The following is a 21,580-nucleotide window of genomic DNA, read 5'->3' as shown; positions in this document are numbered from 1 at the left end:
TGTAATTATCAAGTGCCCCTGAACATCTTATTTAGCTGTGTGTGTTTAATCATGGTTGGAGCTGAACTTTGCAGGAAGGTAGGACTGTGTCTGAAGTCGTACCCTATACCCTCGTTCGTGGATGAAAACGAGTGAGTGAATTCGGACACTGATTGCGCCGGAAGGGCTTCCGCTTTTCCATAGTTTGTGCTTGGGGTTTAATAATAACTTTAATAACTTTGCAAATTGGCAGCTCCAGTAATAATGAAAATATTTATCTTGAACTATGTCATGAAAACTATGTATAAACCTACATTAAACAATTTAATAATCAATTCAAAATGAATTTCTACATGTATGATATTACGCCATCTTCTGGTCAAACGCGGGAATTCATTCGATGCGCGACCCTCATAGTGCATTATGGGTATTCTCTAGCTGATGAGCATACATCGGTTGTACATTCGTTATTGCGGTGCATTGTGGGATTGAATGAGTGCAGTTGATAACGTCCACTATGGTTTCTGAAACCACTACAAATGGCTGTTCCCTCAAATAGAGCCTAGATCTCTAGTTACAAGATTGGGCACCCTTGTTTAAGACTGATCATTAAACAGTAAATGAAAAAGTCATGAAAAAGGCATTACAGGGAAGCAGCTCTGCTTTTCTCTACAATCTGTTGCAAATATTATGCTGCATTAATGTTGTGTCAGGATTACCATAATTATGAGAAAACGGCTACTCAGAGCTGTACACATTCACTGACTCAGAAATTATTTGTTTCTATGGCAACATCAAAATGGATCGATGTTCGGCTTTGTTACTGACAACAAAATCCTTAATCACTACATTAGTTCACCTCTATATGCTCTCAGAAAAAATTAATTGCATGAAAAACAAAGAAAGCACATACCACATTATGAGCTGTAATAAAACAGCATAACATTCCCAATTTCCAATATTTTCAATGTACAAGACGATGTACAATGATTTGGCATGAATGCAGGATTACTTGGCCTTGGATAAAAATTATAAACACTTTTGTTTGCAATATAAAATCATTTAGTAGACATTTTAGTGTGCTGTTTCCTTTAATTTGTGAAAATTAGTGTAGTATGAATTATGACATGTTATACTAGTTTATACATATTTTTTTTGGTATGGACTCTAACACTGGACACAAGTCTGGCTCTAACAGCTACAGCAGAAAGATCTGACAGACATTTCTGATCAGGAAACACAATCAGATACCCTTAAGGTCCAAAAGGGATTGGGCATGACACCAGAGTTCTCTAACCGTTTCTTATTAGACATAGACGATTAGCGTAATTGTCAAAGGGCATCCCTGAAATCTGCTTTGCTTCTGATTTCCTCTTGCTCTTCATGTCACAGTTTATCAGATCATCTTTAACCCACTTCTCAGAAGAACATATGTTTCAATGTACCATGTGTTTGTTTTCCCCAGAGTGCTAAGAGCCCTGGACTAAGGGTGCAGCCTACGAAGTGAATTTCAGGTTGTGAGTCCCTCCATTGTCCGTCGCAAAATTGATGTGAACTAATATTCCACCAACAAACTCACCAGGCTGGGTAAACATTCAAGTATAGCCAACGGTACCATTCCCCACTCAGCTTAAGCCTGACATGTACTACAAAATGCTCTAGGTTGCATTGTTGAAGTTACTCTATTGATCACGGGAGAATGTTTTGTTCCTTTTTTCCCTCCACACAGATACGGAGACGTGTGAAGAGAGTGGCGCTTCCTCCCCATAGTCTTGTCTTATTTGTCGTCTGTTTGATGTAGATCCGAGGCCACAGCGACCCATTATGTCTCATGGCTTTACTCTGTTGGTCATGTAGTCTGCTGTGTGATGCTGACAGTTGCAGTATCTCACTAAACGTTAGGCCAGTCTTCATCTATGTGATTCCTTCCGACATTTGTTTTCATCTGTCATTCAGACCAGTTTGTGTTGGCTTTGTAAGTTTGTTCTTAGCTTGGTTGAAGTGTGCTATTTCGGTACAGGAGAAAAGGTTAGAATCGAGTTTGTTGGTTGTTTGATGTAGGATTTTGATAATTTTATTCCAGTAATCATTTAATAGTGGGGCCAATGTCGGCATGAAATGGGCTTCAGTCATGGGCCCTACATGGGTTTGCCCATGGGTTCGATGTCAAACCTATCTGAATTAGCCACAATATAAACTAATTCCAATAGGGCCAGCATGGACCCCTTGTGTGGCCCATACTGGGGCTAATTCCAATAGGGCCCAGCATGGACAAACCCATGGAAAAAACAATTTGTGGCCCATACTGGGGCTAATTCCAATAGGGCCAGCATGGAACCCATGGAAAAACCCATGTGTGACCCATACTGGGGATAATTCCAATAGCACCAGCATGGTATCCATGGAAAAACCCATGTGTGGCCCATACTGGGGCTTATTCCAATAGGGCCAGCATGGAACCAATGGAAAAACCCATGTATGGCCCCATATCTTAAACACATATTGTGCCTACATTGGCCCCACCATTAAATGATGGCTGGTATGCTTAGCATGTCAGTAGTTGGTGGTATCATAGAGGCTCTGTTCCAAACCCTAGCGAAACCCTCTCCATTCGTTTGCTTAGGCAGCTCCCTTCTAACGGGAGGTTCACATGGACAGTGAATAAAAGGCCATTTTCAATTGGGAGGGGATGGGAGGCGTCAAGAACACAGTAACTGCTATCAGGTCATAGATGCAGGGATATAATTTGAGTAGGAACATCTAGTACTAATCAACAGTACAGAGAATTAGAGACCTAAATTTTTTTTTTTGTGTCCTTAGGGGCTTTCGCACCGGGTAGTTATAGGAACTCGGCTATAGGAACTAGCCAACATGGTGGTCCCTCGAGCTCTTTTCCTTTAGGGTCATTTTCCTGGTTTCATTCGCACTGCCAGTAGGAACCCTGCCACTCTCGTTGTTGCGTGGGACTTTTATTTTGATGGCACTGAGAAAGCCAGCCTAAAGACACAGCGCTCAGTCTTCATTAGATAACGATCTGTTTAATAATCCTAATACATCATTATACCTGTTAAACAAACAAAGTAACGGTATACAAAAAAGTATTATAGCATTTGCCATGTGGTTGATGCCTAATGTCGCTAGGACTAGTCGTGTTTTGCTTGTTCCCTTTAAAGTCACTTTGGATTTCCTCTTTAGCGTAAAAGGTTTAGAAGTGCGTGGACTTCGGCGTCGGTCCATTTTTTGCTGTTTTCCATGTTCGTGGCGAATGGAGGCTGCCGGTGTTTCGGACGCGTTCGTCCAAGACCCTACTCTGGAGTAGGAGCTAATTTAGCCCCCCCCCCAAAAGGCGTTCCTATAACTAAAATCGGGTTGGAGATGGGTTGGAGCGAGGGCTGTCTCCCTCCACCCTCAAAGTGTATGTTGCCTCTATTGCCGCACATCACGATGCAGTGGATGGGAGATCTGTGGGAAAGCACGACCTGATCGTCAGGTTCCTGTGGGGAGCGAGGAAACTGAATCCGCCTCGTGCCCCCTCTATACCCTCTTGGGACTTATCTCTGGTGCTGACCGCACTGCAGAGACCTCCCTTTGAGCCTCTGCAGGCAGCTGAGTTAAAAGTCCTGTCTTTAAAAACAGTTCTCCTGCTTGCATTGGCCTCCATCAAGAGGGTAGGGGACCTGCACGCATTTTCGGTCGATGAATCGTGCCTGGAATTCAGGCCGGCTAACTCTCATGTTATCCTGAGACCCCTGCCTGGATATGTGCCCAAGGTTCCTACCACTCCCTTTCGGGACCTGGTGGTGAACCTGCAAGTCCCGTCCGCTCCTTGCGGTTATATGTGGACAGAACGCAAAGTTTCAGGACCTAAGATCAGCTCTTTGTCTGTTACGAAGGCCAGCAGAAGGGAAAGGCTGTCTCCAAGCAGAGGTTGGCTCACTGGATAGTGGATGCCATCATCTTGGCGTGTGAGTCCCAAGATGCACCTTGTCCCCGGGGACTGCACTCGGAGTGTAGCCGCTCCCTGGGCGTTGGCGCAGGGTGCCTCGCTAACAGATGTTTGTAGAGCTGCGGGCTGGGCAACACCTAACACGTTTCGCTAGATTCTATAACCTACGTGTCGAGCCGGTTGCTTCATGTGTGCTCATAGAAGCCAGTTAACACCGTAAGCCCCGCTCGATGTGTCGGCTTGCTGCGCCATTACCCTCCTATGGACTGGATACATGCGCCATTCTTGCTCCATTTGAGTTCCCCTTTAGCCAAACCCTGTTGAGCTCCTCCACACCCCTTCGGCATTGGACGTGGCGGAGTGTCCGATGCTAGGCCTACCACTCGTATACACTGGTGGAACTTGGGTCCATATGTTGTGATCCCTACGTTGATCCCATATGTGTATTCTCCATGGTATGGCCCCCTGAGGCGAGCCCGTGTCTTTCCCTTGGCAGAGCTTGCTCACGGTTGAGTCTCCCCCCTGTTATAGGCTGGAGCCACCTCAGTAACATTCCATATGTTGTAGTGCCCCGTAATTCGCCCAATCCATATGTGTATCCTCCACATGTTACCTCCCTGCGGGCTGGATGTGGCTTCCGTACGTACCTTCTTCCATCGAAAGGGCACACTTTCCCAGTGTTATCAAAGTCTAACTGAGTGGGTCTTGCGGAACAGCAGTGACTTCCCTGGACTAAGCCCTGTCCTATCTCCGCCTCAATAATGCAGGAGGCTTTTGTCTAGGCACTGGAAGGTGGCAGCACTAGTGCCGTTTTAATGGGGATCCCAATCAGTACGGTATGTCCGACTACGTCTCCGTTCCCTCATTCAGGGAACGAGGGTTACTAACGTAACCGAGACGTTTCACGCCCATAAACATGATGCGGAACAAAACAAATTGTGATTGGTTGGTTTACATGTTAGTCAGACGGCCTCTGGATGGTCCTTGGCCAATGAAAGCTGCTATTGAGTCTGCTGTCAGTCTGAAGGTCTGGCTACGCGACACTATAGGAACTATGAAAACGTTTCTCCGGTGTGAAAGCCCCTCTTGTGAAGATCCCTTAAGGCAGGGATGTCCAGTCATGCTTTTGGAGGGTCAATGCCCTGGAAAGTTTAGCTCCAACTTGCTCCAAACACACTTGCCTTGAAGTTTATTCTTCTGAAGACCCTGATTAACTGTGTTTAATTGGGGTTAGAGCTAAACTCTGTGGGTCAGTGGCTATCCAGGAGCAGGATTGGACATCCCTGCCTTAAGGCAGAATCCTAAGCCAAATAAAACCACATAAGTGACAGATATGAAACATTCTACAGAGAACGCTGATTCCTCACTTGAATCGAAGAATAGATCACAATGCTATATAGGCTGACGTTAACATGTTACTAAGCTAATACTCCAATAAGTAGTTCAGATAGATCTTGTCTATTTTAATTAGACTGAACTTTTCATCTATGTTTTGCAGAATGGACTTAATCTTAACCCAGTCCACTGAGACTGGGATTGCTTTATCAGTGAAGGACACATGCAATGCTGCCTTAGATATTTCTTTGAATATCTTGTTGTTTAGATAGGTTGCTCACTAGGTTGTCGAAAGTTTATTTGTTATTGTAAACCTTTGAGGTGGAATATTAGCTACTCCCAACTATTAAAGTACTTCTATAAAGTTTTAATTCCACAGTAATAACTTATTAAGGAATTCTCTCTTTTTTTTAGTTCTGTGAACCGCAACAAAACTTTTCGGCCTATACTTGAGTGTTTACACAGAGACGCATGGAGTTTTTAAAAGAACAGACCTTTGTTTGTTCTCGTCTTTTCTTATTCCACAGTCTGTGTGCCTGTGTTCATCTCCATATGGTGTTGTCCCGAGTTGCATGTTGTGTGTAGTCGTTGAGTTGGCTTGTCAAGCTTTTGGTTTGCTTCCATCATCGTGTTGTGACTCTATGCTCTCGAAGCATAGGATCTCCTGTCCCTTGCCTTTCTCGATTGAGTCTCTGTAGACTTCTACTCTTTCTTTTTTTTTTTTTTTTGGCTTTGACTTTGTGTTTACCTTGAAACTCATCCTGGATCTACCTAATCTGTTCCTCTTACCAACTTTCCACGAGATGTTTTCAACTTGCATGACGTTTTGGTTTTCCTTTGTTTTTAACGTTTTATTTTTATTTTTGTTGAATTAACAATGCTTGTCTCTAGGTATACAACACATTGGACCTTACACTGTATACTGTATTGTGTACTGAACGGGACATAAGAGCATTGCCTATGTTTTCTTTATCGTGAGTTTGAGTTGCATCTTTTCAATGCAATCCTTAAACCGTCTCAGTGCACGGCAGAGTAAGTGAATTACAGATGTTTTCCAAATGTTCTCCACGGGTGTCCCTCCTTTCTGACGGGGGGTGTTCCAACTCACTTTACAACCCTTTAACACTGATCTCTTTCCTCACACAGATACGTGTTGTGAACGCATTTCGTAGCTCGCTCTACGAAGGCTTGGAAAAACCCGATTCCAGAACCTCCATCCACAATTTCATGACTCATCCAGAGTTTAGAATAGAGGACTCCACTCCTCACATTCCTCTCATAGACGACATCGACATTGACGACGAGGCGGCCAGGAAGAACTCCAGCCAGCCCACGTCTCCCAACAAGAACAACAACGCCATCGATAGCGGTATAAACCTGACAACCGACACGAGTAAATCTGCTGCTTCCTCCAGTCCCGGGAGTCCGCTTCATAGTCTGGAGACATCGCTTTAGCCATGAGATCTCCATAATCATCTTAAACTCTACGTTTAGAAGCACTCCGGAGTGCATGCGAACTGTTGACTGAAGGCGTGGTCGCGCCACTTTCTTTTATTGAACGCACGACTGACTCGGATGATCGCGGAGTGACTCGAGAAACTATACAAGAAACCACGAGCGTAAGCACAGCGCTCCCATTTCCTGAGGAAACGACAGACTATTACGAGTAATTTAAATCAAATTCAGCTATTATCGTTGCTCCTGCATGAATGTACATTACCCAGGTTTTTATTCGGAAACCTTTATTTTTATTTAAACGGTTTGATTTGATTTGGTGGGACGTGCGGTGGACTGCTATTTTACGACAGCTTATCTGATTCACTGATCTGTGAGTATTGTGTGTGTGGCATGTATCTAATTGTATAGATTTATTTGGTTATTGATTAAGGTGTATCCAGGTCGCAGGGCTCAACTTGCACAGTAGATTTGCACCTGTCGGAAAAGAGAAACCCATGGAAATTAGAATTTATTAAGCGTACATATATATTTATAGACATATTATAAATATATATTTACAGAGTTTATCTTTATTTGTTGGCATGTTGCCTTGTTCTGCTTCAATAACTACTTTAACTTATTTATGTCCTAAAGAGAATGTAATTTGTTTACAAAACCTGTAGATACGTCCTGGTTTCTTTGTAGGGTTCAAAACCACGCAGCAGACGTAGTTGGAACAGCTCACGTTGTTCAGTACTCCTGTAATATCGGACTCTAGGTGTTTTATTACCAATTGTGCGCTGGACTTGCCTGCTATTTTGTCAAATAATGTAGATATTTTTAGAAGATAACAAAAGAAACCAAAATATAGTGGGATATATCATTAATGTGGCATCGTAGTATTAAAGTCGAGTGTGTCGGGATCGACGGCTCTGATCGGCCCCCGAGAAAATCCAATCGGTTCTGCTGGATTTGAAGGTTTCGTCGAAGTCAACGCTTGCAATGAACTTGTGGTCAGCCTCAAATGTGGGCATATATATATATCAGGTTGGGTTTAAATATCTTCTTTAGAAGTATATACTATTTAACATAAAAATAGTTTCAGTTCCGTGTGACCATCAAAAGCTGCGATGGGTTTTATGTTGGAAACGTGTAAACTAAGTTATATTTGGCATCTCTGTATGAAAATCAAAATTGTGTTCAAATATTGTGATCTATTGTGTTGATTCTTCTTTTTTGACATTTAATTTGTAGATTTCTTTTGGTTGAAGGAAATGAGCCCAGCTCCTGAGCTGACGACACTTTGAACAACTGAATTATGTAATGTAACGAAACAAAACCAATAAGGAATGTTGCTTTTGACTCTTTTCTTAAAAGAAAGAGAAAAACCCAAACCAACAACAGCAACAACAAAAAATTACACACACACACACACACACACATACACATTTATGATCCTTTTCTGCACTATCCGGATATGAATGAATTTCTGTGGTGTAAATTTTAGATGTGCTTCTGTGTTCAAATCAAGCTTGTCTTCCTGCAGTCAGTAAATATACTCTAGCATCTCAACAGTATTCACTAGTCGTTAACTATTTATTGTACTCTAGAATTAAAGGACAAATGGGCGTCTACCAGAAGGCACACTTATAAAGTCACCCATGTATTCATTAATATTCTTTGCAATTATTGGAAAGGCATGATGTCATACACTTTAATATGCAACGCATTTTCCGCCAAATTTTGACTTGTTCTTTTGTTTTGTTTTTGGACTATTTTCCTCATCAAGATAAGGTGCACAAGCTTTAACCGTTAGCTCAGGCATACTCAATGAGAGAAATATACACAAAAACGTCTTTTTTTTTTTCAGAAATCTTTTACCCTTTATCATGTTAACGGGATAGTTCACCTAAAAATGACAGTTCTGTCATCATTTGGTTCGACTTCTGCACTATAGTCTTCTGAAGTTAAACAATAGTCATTATTTACTGAAAATCCCCCATAACTCTCCTTGGCATGTTCACGTGATGATGAACAGATAGGATCTTTTCAACTGATAAGCCAATCCAGTTCTGAAAACTGATGCGAGTCTATCAGGAAATACGAACTGTTTGTTTTTGGGTGAACTATCCCTTTAACGTGTCTCAAGGCCTCATTCACAGCCATTCTCACAACTGTTGTACACTGACCAAAAGAATCGCCTCTGACGCGTTGAAAGTTTGTCTGAGATGTGTGTGGACTGCAATGACTCCAGACGAGATCTTTTACGGTATGACTGGCCACTTCAGTTCAATTCAGTTCAGTTTAGTTCTGCGCCCTGTGTTGACGGGCCAAATAACGGATGCAGTTTAAAATGTTTAACCAATAAATCGGAGGGATGACAGCATTCTAATAATCACGAATAATAATATTTCTTGCAATACATCGGCTTCTATGTACTGTACTTAGCAGCATGCGTTTTGTGGAACAAAGAGCATATGACGCCACAGGTACTTTTGGCGCACTAGCAATTTATGGGTAAATGAAAAGTGTTCATCCATCTTGTTTTTATGAATTTTATAATCTATACAATAATTGTAAATAAAAAACTCAATGTCTTTGTTCATTTAATACTATGCAAAAAGTCAAGCTTTCTGATTGTTTCTCATCTACCCTAGAGTGTGTTGCTGGAATGTTTGTGGTCTCAAAGTCAGTAAAACAAACAAAAAAAATATTGTGATGTAAATGATTTTCTAGCCTGAGAACATGAACTGACTCTTGTTGCTTCCCTGTCCGTACCACGATTCCAGACGGGAGCGCAAGTGATACAAATGAAATGGAAGAAAAAATGGAAAAAAACAACAACAACAAAAAAAAAAACAAGCACTTAATAAATTCCCAGAGGAGCATGAAAAAAGCAGTGAGCAGTGTGTGTGTGATGTTTCATCTGATGTGCTGGGTCAAAGCTATATGATGTGCTGAAGTCTGTCTGTCTGCTTTAATTCATTGCAACATTTCTTGATAATATCATGTGATCTCTAAACCCCACATGTAGGCCTGACACGATCATAGCCTGGAAATCCAGACCTAGATCTGAAAGATTAACGGTCTGGCGTCGACTAATGAATCTCGGCCAGCTCGAGGGGCGGCACCAAGCGTGCATTTGAAAATCTCACTGCACGCAATTGGATAACGCTACGACCAATCACAACAAGCCCCATACGCTTAGCTGGTAGATTACACTCTTACCGTATCCGGTCGGCAAAGCAGCAAAAACGCCCTTCTTGCAAAGGAAGGATTCGAGCGCCGTCTTCTGTTCCTCTTTTAGATAAAAAGCCAAGTCTAACTCGTTCATTGTAGCGGCCAAAGCCGTTTCAAACAACTGGTGTTCATCCAGAGCCATCCTGCAGTGTTTACTAATGACTTCGACGTCACAGCGCTGTCGTCATCTCGCCTCTGGCCCGCCTGTATCAGATAACCCGCTGTGATTGGTGCAGCTCGGATACAAGGGCATATTTAATGAGCATCATTACTCGACGCCAGAGTAACTCGCTGAGCAAATTCAACTTGTGCTCTCGCGAGAACTCTGGATTACCAGGGTAACACGATCATGAATTTTGTGCTGAATATATTTTTGTTCATATCACTTACATATAGGGGTGGTGTGGCGCAATGGATAAGACACATGCCTTTGGTGTGAGAGACCCGGGTTCGAATCCACTGTGAGACACTAATGTGTCCCTGAGCAAGACACTTAACCCCTAGTTGCTCCAGAGGCGTGCGACCTCTGACATATATAGCAATTGTAAGTCGCTTTGGATAAAAGCGTCAGCTAAATGAGTAAATGTAAATGTACTTACAGTGCTGGGTTCAGACTACACGATATCAGCCTGATTTTGGCATGATTCTGTAGACGTGCTGATGTGGAAACGATGATGGGTAGGGCTGCACAATTAATTGGATTTCTAGTCGTGTTCTAAATTTTCACTTTGTGTTATTTTGTATGTTTTTAAATGACTGGTGGCTCATACCAACATTGTATAAAAAAAAATAGGTTCAAGGTCAAGGTCAAGGTAACTTTATTGTCCCCGAGGGGCAATTATTTGTACAGCCAGCAGATAAACACAAGGACACAACACACAACAATACAGCATAATATAGAATGCCCACAGTCTCTAAAACACACTAGTAAAGAAATACATTAAAACAGTTCTGACAAATTGTTTCAAATCGAGATAGAAGTCGGGATGAGAGAGTTTCTGAATCTATTTGACCTATTGATCTATTTGAGACTGCTATTTAATAGCTTAACATCATAGGCCTACTGTTTATTAATCAGTATTAGTCATATTCTTACAATTTATGTGTATGTTAAGTAAAGCTGGACAGTACTTGTGTGTGTGTGTGTCAACAATCTTTGTGTAAACCAAATTTATTATAATAGGTCTATATAATTCCTAAAAACGTGGGTCGCGGTTTGATGACTTGGGGAAATGTGGGTCCCATGGCCAAACGAGTTTAAAGCTATTCAAAACATCATGTAACATTACATGTAAATTGTGATAATCGCAATTACAATTTCAAGGGAATTTTTGTCATAATCGTGCAGCCCTAACGAAGGGCGTCGGGACATGAGAATCGATCGCTTCATCTCGTACAGTGTTTCCTCAGGGACGACCACGACAGAGTGAAAGATCGGCGAACGATAGCAGAAGAGCTTCAGTGATTCAGTGAGTGCTGGAATTAGCATTAGACTAATGCAATCATTGTTTGTTTATACTCTTGTTTCCGGAAGTCAGTCGCTGGAAGAACCGCCTTCTCGATGACATCACGCATGTCGTTAAAGATGCCGAGTGATGATTGGTCAGGGAGCAACGTGTGGTCGGACATGTTTCTTCTCCAAGACACAACATGAATTTAGGAGTCAAAATCTCATAATCTGACTATCATAACAGACACAAATATTGTGTAGTCTGAACCCAGCATGAGTCTAATATGTTGTGTTTTTACTTGGATACATATAATATAATAAACATTATAATAAAATTGACCCAAATGCTGTAAAAAATTATATAATATAATATAATATAATATAATATATTATAATATAATATAATAAGTGCATTGGCAACAATTAATTGCATCCAAAATAAAAGTTTGTGTTTTTATAATATATATGTGTGTGTGCTGTGTATAATTATTTTGTATATATAAACACACACACGCATGTATACATTTAAGAATTTTTATTTATTTATATATAAAATATTTATATATAATATAAATGATATATAAATATATAAATACAGTATATAAATGCAAATATTTCTTAAATGTATACATGCATATGTGTGTATTTATATATACAAAATAATTATACACAGCACACACATATTATGTAAACACACACTTTTATTTTGGATAAGCTAAGGTATTTTGGGTACTTCTACTTACAACAATAAATTAAAAACATAAAGAACAAATTACTCAATGAGACATATAAAGAAATCATGTTTGAACAGATGAATATGAAAATTACAATTACATTGGGAAACCATGAGTGTAAAACCTTGCAGTTTTAGAGTAAAACGCTTTGGGAAATATATATTTCATATAAACAATAAATAATAGTATTTCTGTTATTAATAATAGTATTTCTGCTATTAAAACACACTTCTATGACTTTTTTTTTTTTAAAGTTCACTTCTCTTCCCTTCAGCAATAATCTAACAAGTGTCTTCTTTAAAAAGAGAGCAAACTGCAGTCTGTGCTTTTAAGCATTTAATATTTATGACAGTTTAAGATGGAAATTTCATTTTCAGGTCTATGCTCAAAAAGAGAATAAATAAATAAAGTAAAAAAATAAATAAAGAATGAATAAATAAAAACTACTTATGTATATATATATATATATATATATATATATATATATATATATATATATATATATATATATATATATAATAATAATAATAAGTAAACAGATTCAGACACAAACAGATTGTACTGTTCGCTTGCACCTTACCCAAATTCCCCATAGACATGTACTGTCACGTAGCGACTAAAGAAACTCAGGGAGGACTCAATTGCAAAAATGAAAATAATGTTTATTTACAAAAGAGAAAACAAAACACAAAACAAAACCCACAAAGGGGAAAACATAACTAAATACAAAACAACAACTTCAAAAAGGAACATACCAAACGGGTCACGGGAGAACAGGAGAACATTACAAGACAACGAACCAGCACAAGACTACAAACACAAGGAGGCTAAATAGGGGAACAAACAAAGGAGGGTAACGAACACAACAGGTGGGGCAAATTAACCAATAACTGGATAACAAGATGGGAGGGGCTAAACGACAGACACGAGCACATGGCTCAAAACAATAAAACACCCATGTGCATGACAAGACAGGACAGGCATGTGACATAACCCCCTCCTTAAGGAGCGGCTACCAGACGCTCCACTAGGACGGGAGGGACGGACCAGGGCGGGACGGGAGGGACAGACCAGGGTGGGACGGGAGGGACAGACCAGAGTAGGACGGGAGAGACAGACCAGGGTGGGACGAGAGGGACAGACCAGAGTAGGACGGGAGGGACAGACCAGAGTAGGACGGGAGGGACAGACCAGAGTAGGACGGGAGGGACAGACCAGGGCGGGACGGGAGGGACAGACCAGGGCGGGACGGGAGGGACAGACCAGAGTAGGACGGGAGGGACAGACCAGAGTAGGACGGGAGGGACAGACCAGGGCGGGACGGGAGGGACAGACCAGGGCGGGACGGGAGGAACAGACTGTCCATCGGGCGGGCCAGGGAGGAACAGACCGTCCATCGGGCGGCCAGGGCGGAACAGACCGTCCATCGGGCGGCCAGGGCGGAGACTTTCCCTCGGGCGGCCAGGGCGGAGACTTTCCCTCGGGCGGCCAGGGCGGAGACTTTCCCTCGGGCGGCCAGGGCGGAGACTTTCCCTCGGGCGGCCAGGGCGGAGACTTTCCCTCGGGCGGCCAGGGCGGAGACTTTCCCTCGGGCGGCCAGGGCGGAGACTTTCCCTCGGGCGGCCAGGGCGGAGACTTTCCCTCGGGCGGCCAGGGCGGAGACTTTCCCTCGGGCGGCCAGGGCGGAGACTTTCCCTCGGGCGGCCAGGGCGGAGACTTTCCCTCGGGCGGCCAGGGCGGAGACTTTCCCTCGGGCGGCCAGGGCGGAGACTTTCCCTCGGGCGGCCAGGGCGGAGACTTTCCCTCGGGCGGCCAGGGCGGAGACTTTCCCTCGGGCGGCCAGGGTTCAGGAACTGGAACTGGCACCACCGGCTTGGGGACTGGAACTGGCACCAACGGCTCGGGCACTGGAACTGGCCCTGGAACTGGCACCACCAACTCAGGCACTGGAACTGGCACTGGAACTGGCACCACCGGCTCAGGCACTAGAACTGGCACTAGAACTGGCACCACCAACTCAGGCACTGGAACTGGAACCACCGGCTCGGGCACTGGAACTGGCACCACCGGCTCGGGCACTGGAACTGGCACCAACGGCTCGGGCACTGGAACTGGCCCTGGAACTGGCACCACCAACTCAGGCACTGGAACTGGCACTGGAACTGGCACCACCGGCTCGGGCACTGGAACTGGCACCACCGGCTCGGGCACTGGAACTGGCACCAACGGCTCGGGCACTGGAACTGGCACCAACGGCTCGGGCACTGGAACTGGCCCTGGAACTGGCACCACCAACTCAGGCACTGGAACTGGCACTGGAACTGGCACCACCGGCTCGGGCACTGGAACTGGCACCACCGGCTCGGGCACTGGAACTGGCACCACCGGCTCGGGCACTGGAACTGGCACCACCGGCTCGGGCACTGGAACTGGCACCACCGGCTCGGGCACTGGAACTGGCACCACCGGCTCGGGCACTGGAACTGGCACCACCGGCTCGGGCACTGGAACTGGCACCACCGGCTCGGGCACTGGAACTGGCACCACCGGCTCGGGCACTGGAACTGGCACCACCGGCTCGGGCACTGGAACTGGCACCACCGGCTCGGGCACTGGAACTGGCACCACCGGCTCGGGCACTGGAACTGGCACCACCGGCTCGGGCACTGGAACTGGCACCACCGGCTCGGGCACTGGAACTGGCACCACCGGCTCGGGCACTGGAACTGGCACCACCGGCTCGGGCACTGGAACTGGCACCACCGGCTCCGGCACTGGAACTGGCACCACCGGCTCCGGCACTGGAACTGGCACCACCGGCTCCGGCACTGGAACTGGCACCACCGGCTCCGGCACTGGAACTGGCACCACCGGCTCCGGCTCAGGAACAGACACTGGCTCCGGCTCAGGAACAGACACTGGCTCCGGCTCAGGAACAGACACTGGCTCCGGCTCAGGAACAGACACTGGCTCCGGCTCAGGAACAGACACTGGCTCCGGCTCAGGAACAGACACTGGCTCCGGCTCAGGAACAGACACTGGCTCCGGCTCAGGAACAGACACTGGCTCCGGCTCAGGAACAGACACTGGCTCCGGCTCAGGAACAGACACCACCGGCTCAAGTGTGTGCGTAGCCCACACACACCACATGGCTGTGGCCATAATGGCCAGTGTCGCGGTCACTGAGGGCTCAGGCTCAGGAATAGACACCACCGGCTCAGACACAGGCTCGACGGCGGCCATCTTGTCAGGGGACACAGGCTCGGCAGGCGTGATGTGAACAGGCTCGGCGGCGGCCATCTTGTCCGAAGACCCAGGCTCGGCAGATGTGACTTGAACAGGCTCGGCGGCAGCGACGACCATCTTGTCCGAAGACATAGGCTCAGGAACAGTCTCTGGCTGGGCAGACGTGACGTGAACAGTCTCTGGCTGGGCAGACGTGACGTGAACAGTCTCTGGCTGGGCAGACGTGACGTGAACAGTCTCTGGCTGGGCAGACGTGACGTGAACAGTCTCTGGCTGGGCAGACGTGACGTGAACAGGCTCTGGCTGGGCAGACGTGACGTGAACAGGCTCTGGCTGGGCAGACGTGACGTGAACAGGCTCTGGCTGGGCAGACGTGACGTGAACAGTCTCTGGCTGGGCAGACGTGACGTGAACAGGCTCTGGCTGGGCAGACGTGACGTGAACAGGCTCTGGCTGGGCAGACGTGACGTGAACAGGCTCTGGCTGGGCAGACGTGACGTGAACAGGCTCTGGCTGGGCAGACTTGACCTTCCTCCTTCTCCGCCTACGATGGCAAGGCGGTAGCACCGAGCCCACCGCCTTAGGGGAAGTTCCACTCACCAGCTCAGGTGTGTTGGTAATCTTCTCAGGAGACCCAGACGTGACTGCTGTATCCCACTGACTCCGATGCTCAAGGTATCTGGAAAAACCCCAAAAGTCCAGGATTTCCAGACCCTTCATTTCCCACCCCGGCAATGGGTCATCAAGACAGGAATTAAAAATTTCTTTTAATGCTGCCTCATTGTATCCCATACCTCTTGATAGAGTCCAAAAAAATTGAGCTAGTCCACCCACCGACTGTCCCTGTTGGCGTAATGATGTTAGATTACTGAGTCGTCCCCTCCTCTCTTCATTGGTGGTAGGGGAACAGATTCGGAAACCCGTACTGCTGGATCTAAACATACTTTTTGCTGAGTCCTCGAAATGGCTGGTTCGTTCTGTCACGTAGCGACTAAAGAAACTCAGGGAGGACTCAATTGCAAAAATGAAAATAATGTTTATTTACAAAAGAGAAAACAAAACACAAAACAAAACCCACAAAGGGGAAAACATAACTAAATACAAAACAACAACTTCAAAAAGGAACATACCAAACGGGTCACGGGAGAACAGGAGAACATTACAAGACAACGAACCAGCACAAGACTACAAACACAAGGAGGCTAAATAGGGGAACAAACAAAGGAGGGTAACGAACACAACAGGTGGGGCAAATTAACCAATAACTGGATAACAAGATGGGAGGGGCTAAACGACAGACACGAGCACATGGCTCAAAACAATAAAACACCCATGTGCATGACAAGACAGGACAGGCATGTGACATGTACTGTTACTAACACTAAGCCTAACCATAAAGCACAATGTTTTTTCAACCCTACCTCATCCATATCATTTGAATAATGAAGTGAGTTTCAGTGTACCTCGTCATAAACCATTATAATTGAAAAGGGTCACTGTAAAAATGACTAATAACAGCCTCAAATAGCAAATATCATCACTCAATGGTTCAGCTATTGAGCTTGTTCAGGCCAATATAGGCACTGTTTACTGAACTTTATCAGACTAGATATAACTATTTGCCTCAAATGAGTGCATGCGTTTTTTTTGTGAGCATTTTTTGAATTGATGAGAATCTTGCCGTTTCCATCCATTATATGCATTATTCATTATTTCAGGGGTGCTTGATTTCAAATATTAACATTGTTTCTCAGAAATCACTTACTGTGAACCTTTAATTCTTCTCATGCATTTGTGAATGTAGGAATGATTTTATAAACTTCCATAGATATTTTGGAGCACCTGACCACTTCTCGACCACTGAAGACACTAAAATAAAAAACATTTCCTCCGTATTGTTGACTTGTTTTCCCAGTGCAAAGATCTACGCATTCTTAAATCAAGATAAATGCACTTAATGAATTAAGTTTAGGTTTATTCTTTAAATGTGGCTGATTCAGTTGAAAATCATACCCCAACATAGATGTCATGGCAAAATGATACCCCAATATTTCTATATTTCTATCATGACGATAAAATCTGTTATGTGCATCGTGTCTCTGTCTGACACTAAAGGTGTCTCAATGGAGTTCCTGCACGTCGAAAAGAGTTCAAAATGGACTCTGAGGGATCCTGACCACGTGTTGAGTTGGGATTGAGAACATGTTTCACAACCAGATCAACCAGAAACCTACAGAACAACAACATACACCACTCTTCTTACCAGTCTACATCTCCTCCAGAAGAGACCAGAACACACAAGAGCATTCTCGTTCACTGTTCCTCACTGGTGGAATGACCTTTACAACCCTATACGGACAAATCCCTGAAGAGACGCTGGAAACTCGTGTCTTCTGTGAGCTCTTCATTTCATCCTGCTGACTGAAAACACCTTCTTTTATGCGTGTGAATTTCTCTGTGTTCTAGCCTGAAGACGATATTGATATTTGGATTGGAAACTTCTCATGTCATCGCCTCCTTAAGATGTTGTATTCCTCATTTGTGAGTTGCTTTGAATAAAAGCATCTCATGAATAAATAAATCATAAGATGTTTGTCATCAGTATCAGTGTGACAAGCTCATCACGGCTGATTAACCCAACAGCGAGGAATCGATAAGAGAACAAAGTGTGTGAGAGAGAGATGATGTTCGGTTCAAAATGTTCACACTACTAATAATGTCGATATGACATGTAACACAACTGTGTAGTCATTCAGCATTCTCAGTACCACTTTATATTAGGTGTCTTTAACTACTATATATTAACATTTAAATTAATAATTTGATAAAATGCATGTATTGTGTATATGCATGTTTTTACATTGTACTTTTATTTTAATGTAAGTAGTAGTTAAGGACACCTAATATAATGTAGGACCGCATTATGATTATACTATAAAATGACCTCAAGTATGCTCATACTGTAAAAGGAGCTGGAGACCAATTTCCAACATTAAAGGGGTCATATAATGGCATTTTTATACAAGTTATTATGATTCTTTAGGGTCTAAATGAAAAGTTTGTAATACACTTTAATTAAAAATTCTCATTAGTATTGTAAGAAAACACTCATTTTACCTGGTCAAAAACAGCTCTGTTTTCAGCACGCCGTTTCAGTGCATGTGTCTTTAAATGATAATGAGCTTTGCTGACCCCGCCCCTCTGTTCTGTGCGTACACCGTTAGTAATAATAACACAATAACCATAACGCGTTGTTCATTATAAACGTGGGATTATGAATTATATTGAGAACGGCGTACATAGAAAACATGCAGTAATGTACCCTGAGTGTAAACAGCCGCATTCATCGTGAAGCGTGCAGCAAGCGATTTGCAAAGATTAATATAAATATTAATATAAAGGTTAATAAAACGTTACACTCACTTCTTCTTCTGGAGGTGCAGCAGGAACACGAATAGTTGGTACCGATCCTTAGCAAAACCAGCTTTATACTGACCCTCGTTTGTAAAGCAGTCTGGTGTGTGAAATGATTCGCGCAAACATGAAAGCATTGACGTTGATCGTGGGGAATATTCCCTTCGAAAACACACTCAGCCACTGCGTCTTCAGCGCTTCGGATTTAGGAACATCAAAATGACTGTGTTCCTTATTACACCCAAGAACAGAACACCACAATCACTGAGACGCCATTCTGCTCATAGACAGTGCTCCAGCGTATCAACAATGCGGACTATGATTGACAGCTCGCTCACGAGCAAGGGCGGGTCTGTGTTGAAACGCTGCTGTCAATCAACAATCATGGGAGGGGCGTCCGATCTTGTGACGTCACACGGTCAGACGGCTTGATTTGAGAGAGGGGAAAACATACAAGGAGATTTAAAAAAAAAAACTGGATGGATTTTTATCATTTTATGATGGTTGTGTACAGGCACTGCCAACACACACTTCAGTACAATCAACTTGTAAAAGTGCATGTACCATTATATGACCCCTTTAATGTTTGATGTGTCTGCCTCCAGTTGTATTTCATATGTAAATGAGGATAAACAGACAGAGATTGGCCAGTCAACACCATCAATCATGACTAGTCTTAACTAAGATGTATATTGTACAGTTCGACATAAAGTCCATTGATGTTGTGCAGTCTGTCTCGATCCCTCTAAACAAATCTCTTCCAATCGGACATTTTGTCAATCTGACAATTTTCTCAGTGTGCACTTTCAAGTCTTTGAGCATTACGTGCTATCTCTAGATAATCTGGATAATAATAATGTTATTATTACTCAAATTATTAGAAAAGTAAATGCTATAGTGTAAGACATGTTCCCATGATAAAGAGTTGAATCCTTTTTTCTCTCTACCAACTTATTTCTTAATTCACTGACATCATGTGACCATGTCTGCTGGAATTCACAGAGAGAACACAAGAGAGCAGTGTTGAGTATTAAACAACAATGACACTAACAGTGACTTTTCACAGCAAATAATGATTAAGATTCAGGAATGGCACTGAGACAATCTGATGGCTGTAAGTGTCTCTCTGTGAAATGCATGATGTCTTGACTCTTTCTGTAATGAATGAAACCACATGATTATATGATCACTAGTTTCAGGCTGAAACAGGAACCCTTATATTTGCCGTCGTTCTTGGAAATCATTTGTTCCTCATCTGTAGATCTGAAAAGAAATTCTAGTTGTGACAATCCATCAATCGCCTGGGTATGAATTTTATCAATGAATTGAACAAATCTTGTGATCAAAACCAACTTTCCCTCTCTCATATACGTGATATGTCTTTGTGTCATATATGTGACATGTTGTAAGTCTTTGCTATATTGTTGTAGCTTTTAACTGCATATACTTTGCAATCCTGACGCTGAGAACAATTTACATCACAAATGAATGTCTGTGGAATGTAAAGTGCAATTCAAATATTTGTTTGCTTGTCCATTTTCTTTTTCGGCAGCGTGATTATCTGATAATGTCATTTTCACACTCAGGAATTACTGAGTATCATGGTCATACATTTTTGGTCATTTAAATTTTATATTTATGGTCTGTTTGTCCTTGCTGGGATGTATAAGCGTCCTTAAATATCATTTCTAAATAGAGATGCACCAATACTACATTTCTCTGTTGATACCAATATCTGATTATTCAGAATGATATCTGCCGTTACGGATACCAGTATGCTCTTATGGAAAATCTCTCCCAACTAATGCTGTGAACTATACAGGGAACCGTCTCATTCGGCACATTACTATAATATTAGAGGTTCAATTAACATCAGAGCCTAAACTATTATATTCAACTGCTGTTTATTTTCAGATATAACTGAAACTGAAATGTTTATATACAGCTCATTTGCACTTAAAGGTAGTTTAAATAAACTCTTGTCTTCATGACAAATTTATTCAAACATATACGTAAGGGATAATGTAGAGCGAGGCGGTTGTTATAGCGAATACACCCCCGACAGGCTGATCAGGAGCCCGGAGCGAAGCGGAGCTTGAATCCTGAAGGGGTTGTATTCGCTATAACAACCGCCTCGCTCTACATTATCCCGCTTATTACATGGCTACCAAATAAATCAATAATTTGACACAAAATATTGATTTAAAAAGGAGTTTATTGATTTAAAAACGATTGTATTGCTTCCGCTAAAGAAAATAGTCCGTTCCGTCTCTACGGTTAGAATCCTGCGTCCATAGCAACGCTCTGTTTTTCATGGCAACGGTGTGTTATACTTCGCAGCGTCTGTTATCAAGAAGTAACACACCGCACTCTACATTAGAATTCAACCAAGCCGTGTAATAAATATCATTAACAGTAAATAATCTGCTCTCTAGTGTCCTTTTTTTCTGCGTTTGTCAAGTGTGAGCTCGCAATACCGTTTTCCCTTTGTGCCACTGACGCAAACTGTGTTGGAAGGAATAAATACACCAATTTATATAAATTTAAATACTGAAATGACCTGATCCGAACTTCCTAAATTTCAGCAAATCTTTGGTAATGTTGGAATCATGTGAAAGGCATTGTTAGTCTCCTCAGCAAAAGCCGCACAACGCTTGCAGTGTTATAGCAGATCTCTTCTAAAGATTTGAATCTCTCTAAATTGTCTAAACCACACTGTAAAAAATTTGTAACACTCCCAAATCAAAAATTTCAATTGACCGATAACATCTAAATTTTTCATTTGGCCCAAGTGAAAAT

The 21,580-nt window shown here is 43.2% G+C and overlaps 1 protein-coding gene across 11 annotated transcripts in view; it reads left to right on the top strand.

Moving 5' to 3' along the window:
* The window catches only part of atp2b2 (ATPase plasma membrane Ca2+ transporting 2), a 193,273-nt gene extending 183,556 nt beyond the window's left edge, over positions 1-9,717 (top strand). For 4 of the 11 annotated variants that reach the window (XM_084394806.1, XM_084394808.1, XM_084394803.1 and 1 more), the window contains one exon: positions 6,407-9,716. In XM_084394806.1, the coding sequence (XP_084250932.1) occupies positions 6,407-6,715 (309 nt within the window). In that variant the 3' untranslated portion in view covers positions 6,716-9,716. Of the gene's footprint in view, positions 1-1,444; positions 1,497-6,406 lie in introns of all 11 variants that reach the window. The other 7 variants (XM_084394804.1, XM_084394809.1, XM_084394812.1 and 4 more) reach the window with 6 other exon arrangements.
* Positions 9,718-21,580: the final 11,863 nt, after the last annotated feature.

Source organism: Rutilus rutilus (assembly GCF_951802725.1).
Source record: "Rutilus rutilus genome assembly, chromosome: 22".
NCBI classification, from domain to species: Eukaryota; Metazoa; Chordata; class Actinopteri; order Cypriniformes; family Leuciscidae; genus Rutilus; species Rutilus rutilus.
Note: the sequence above shows the minus strand (reverse complement) of the source record. Positions and strands in the feature narration are given on the sequence as shown.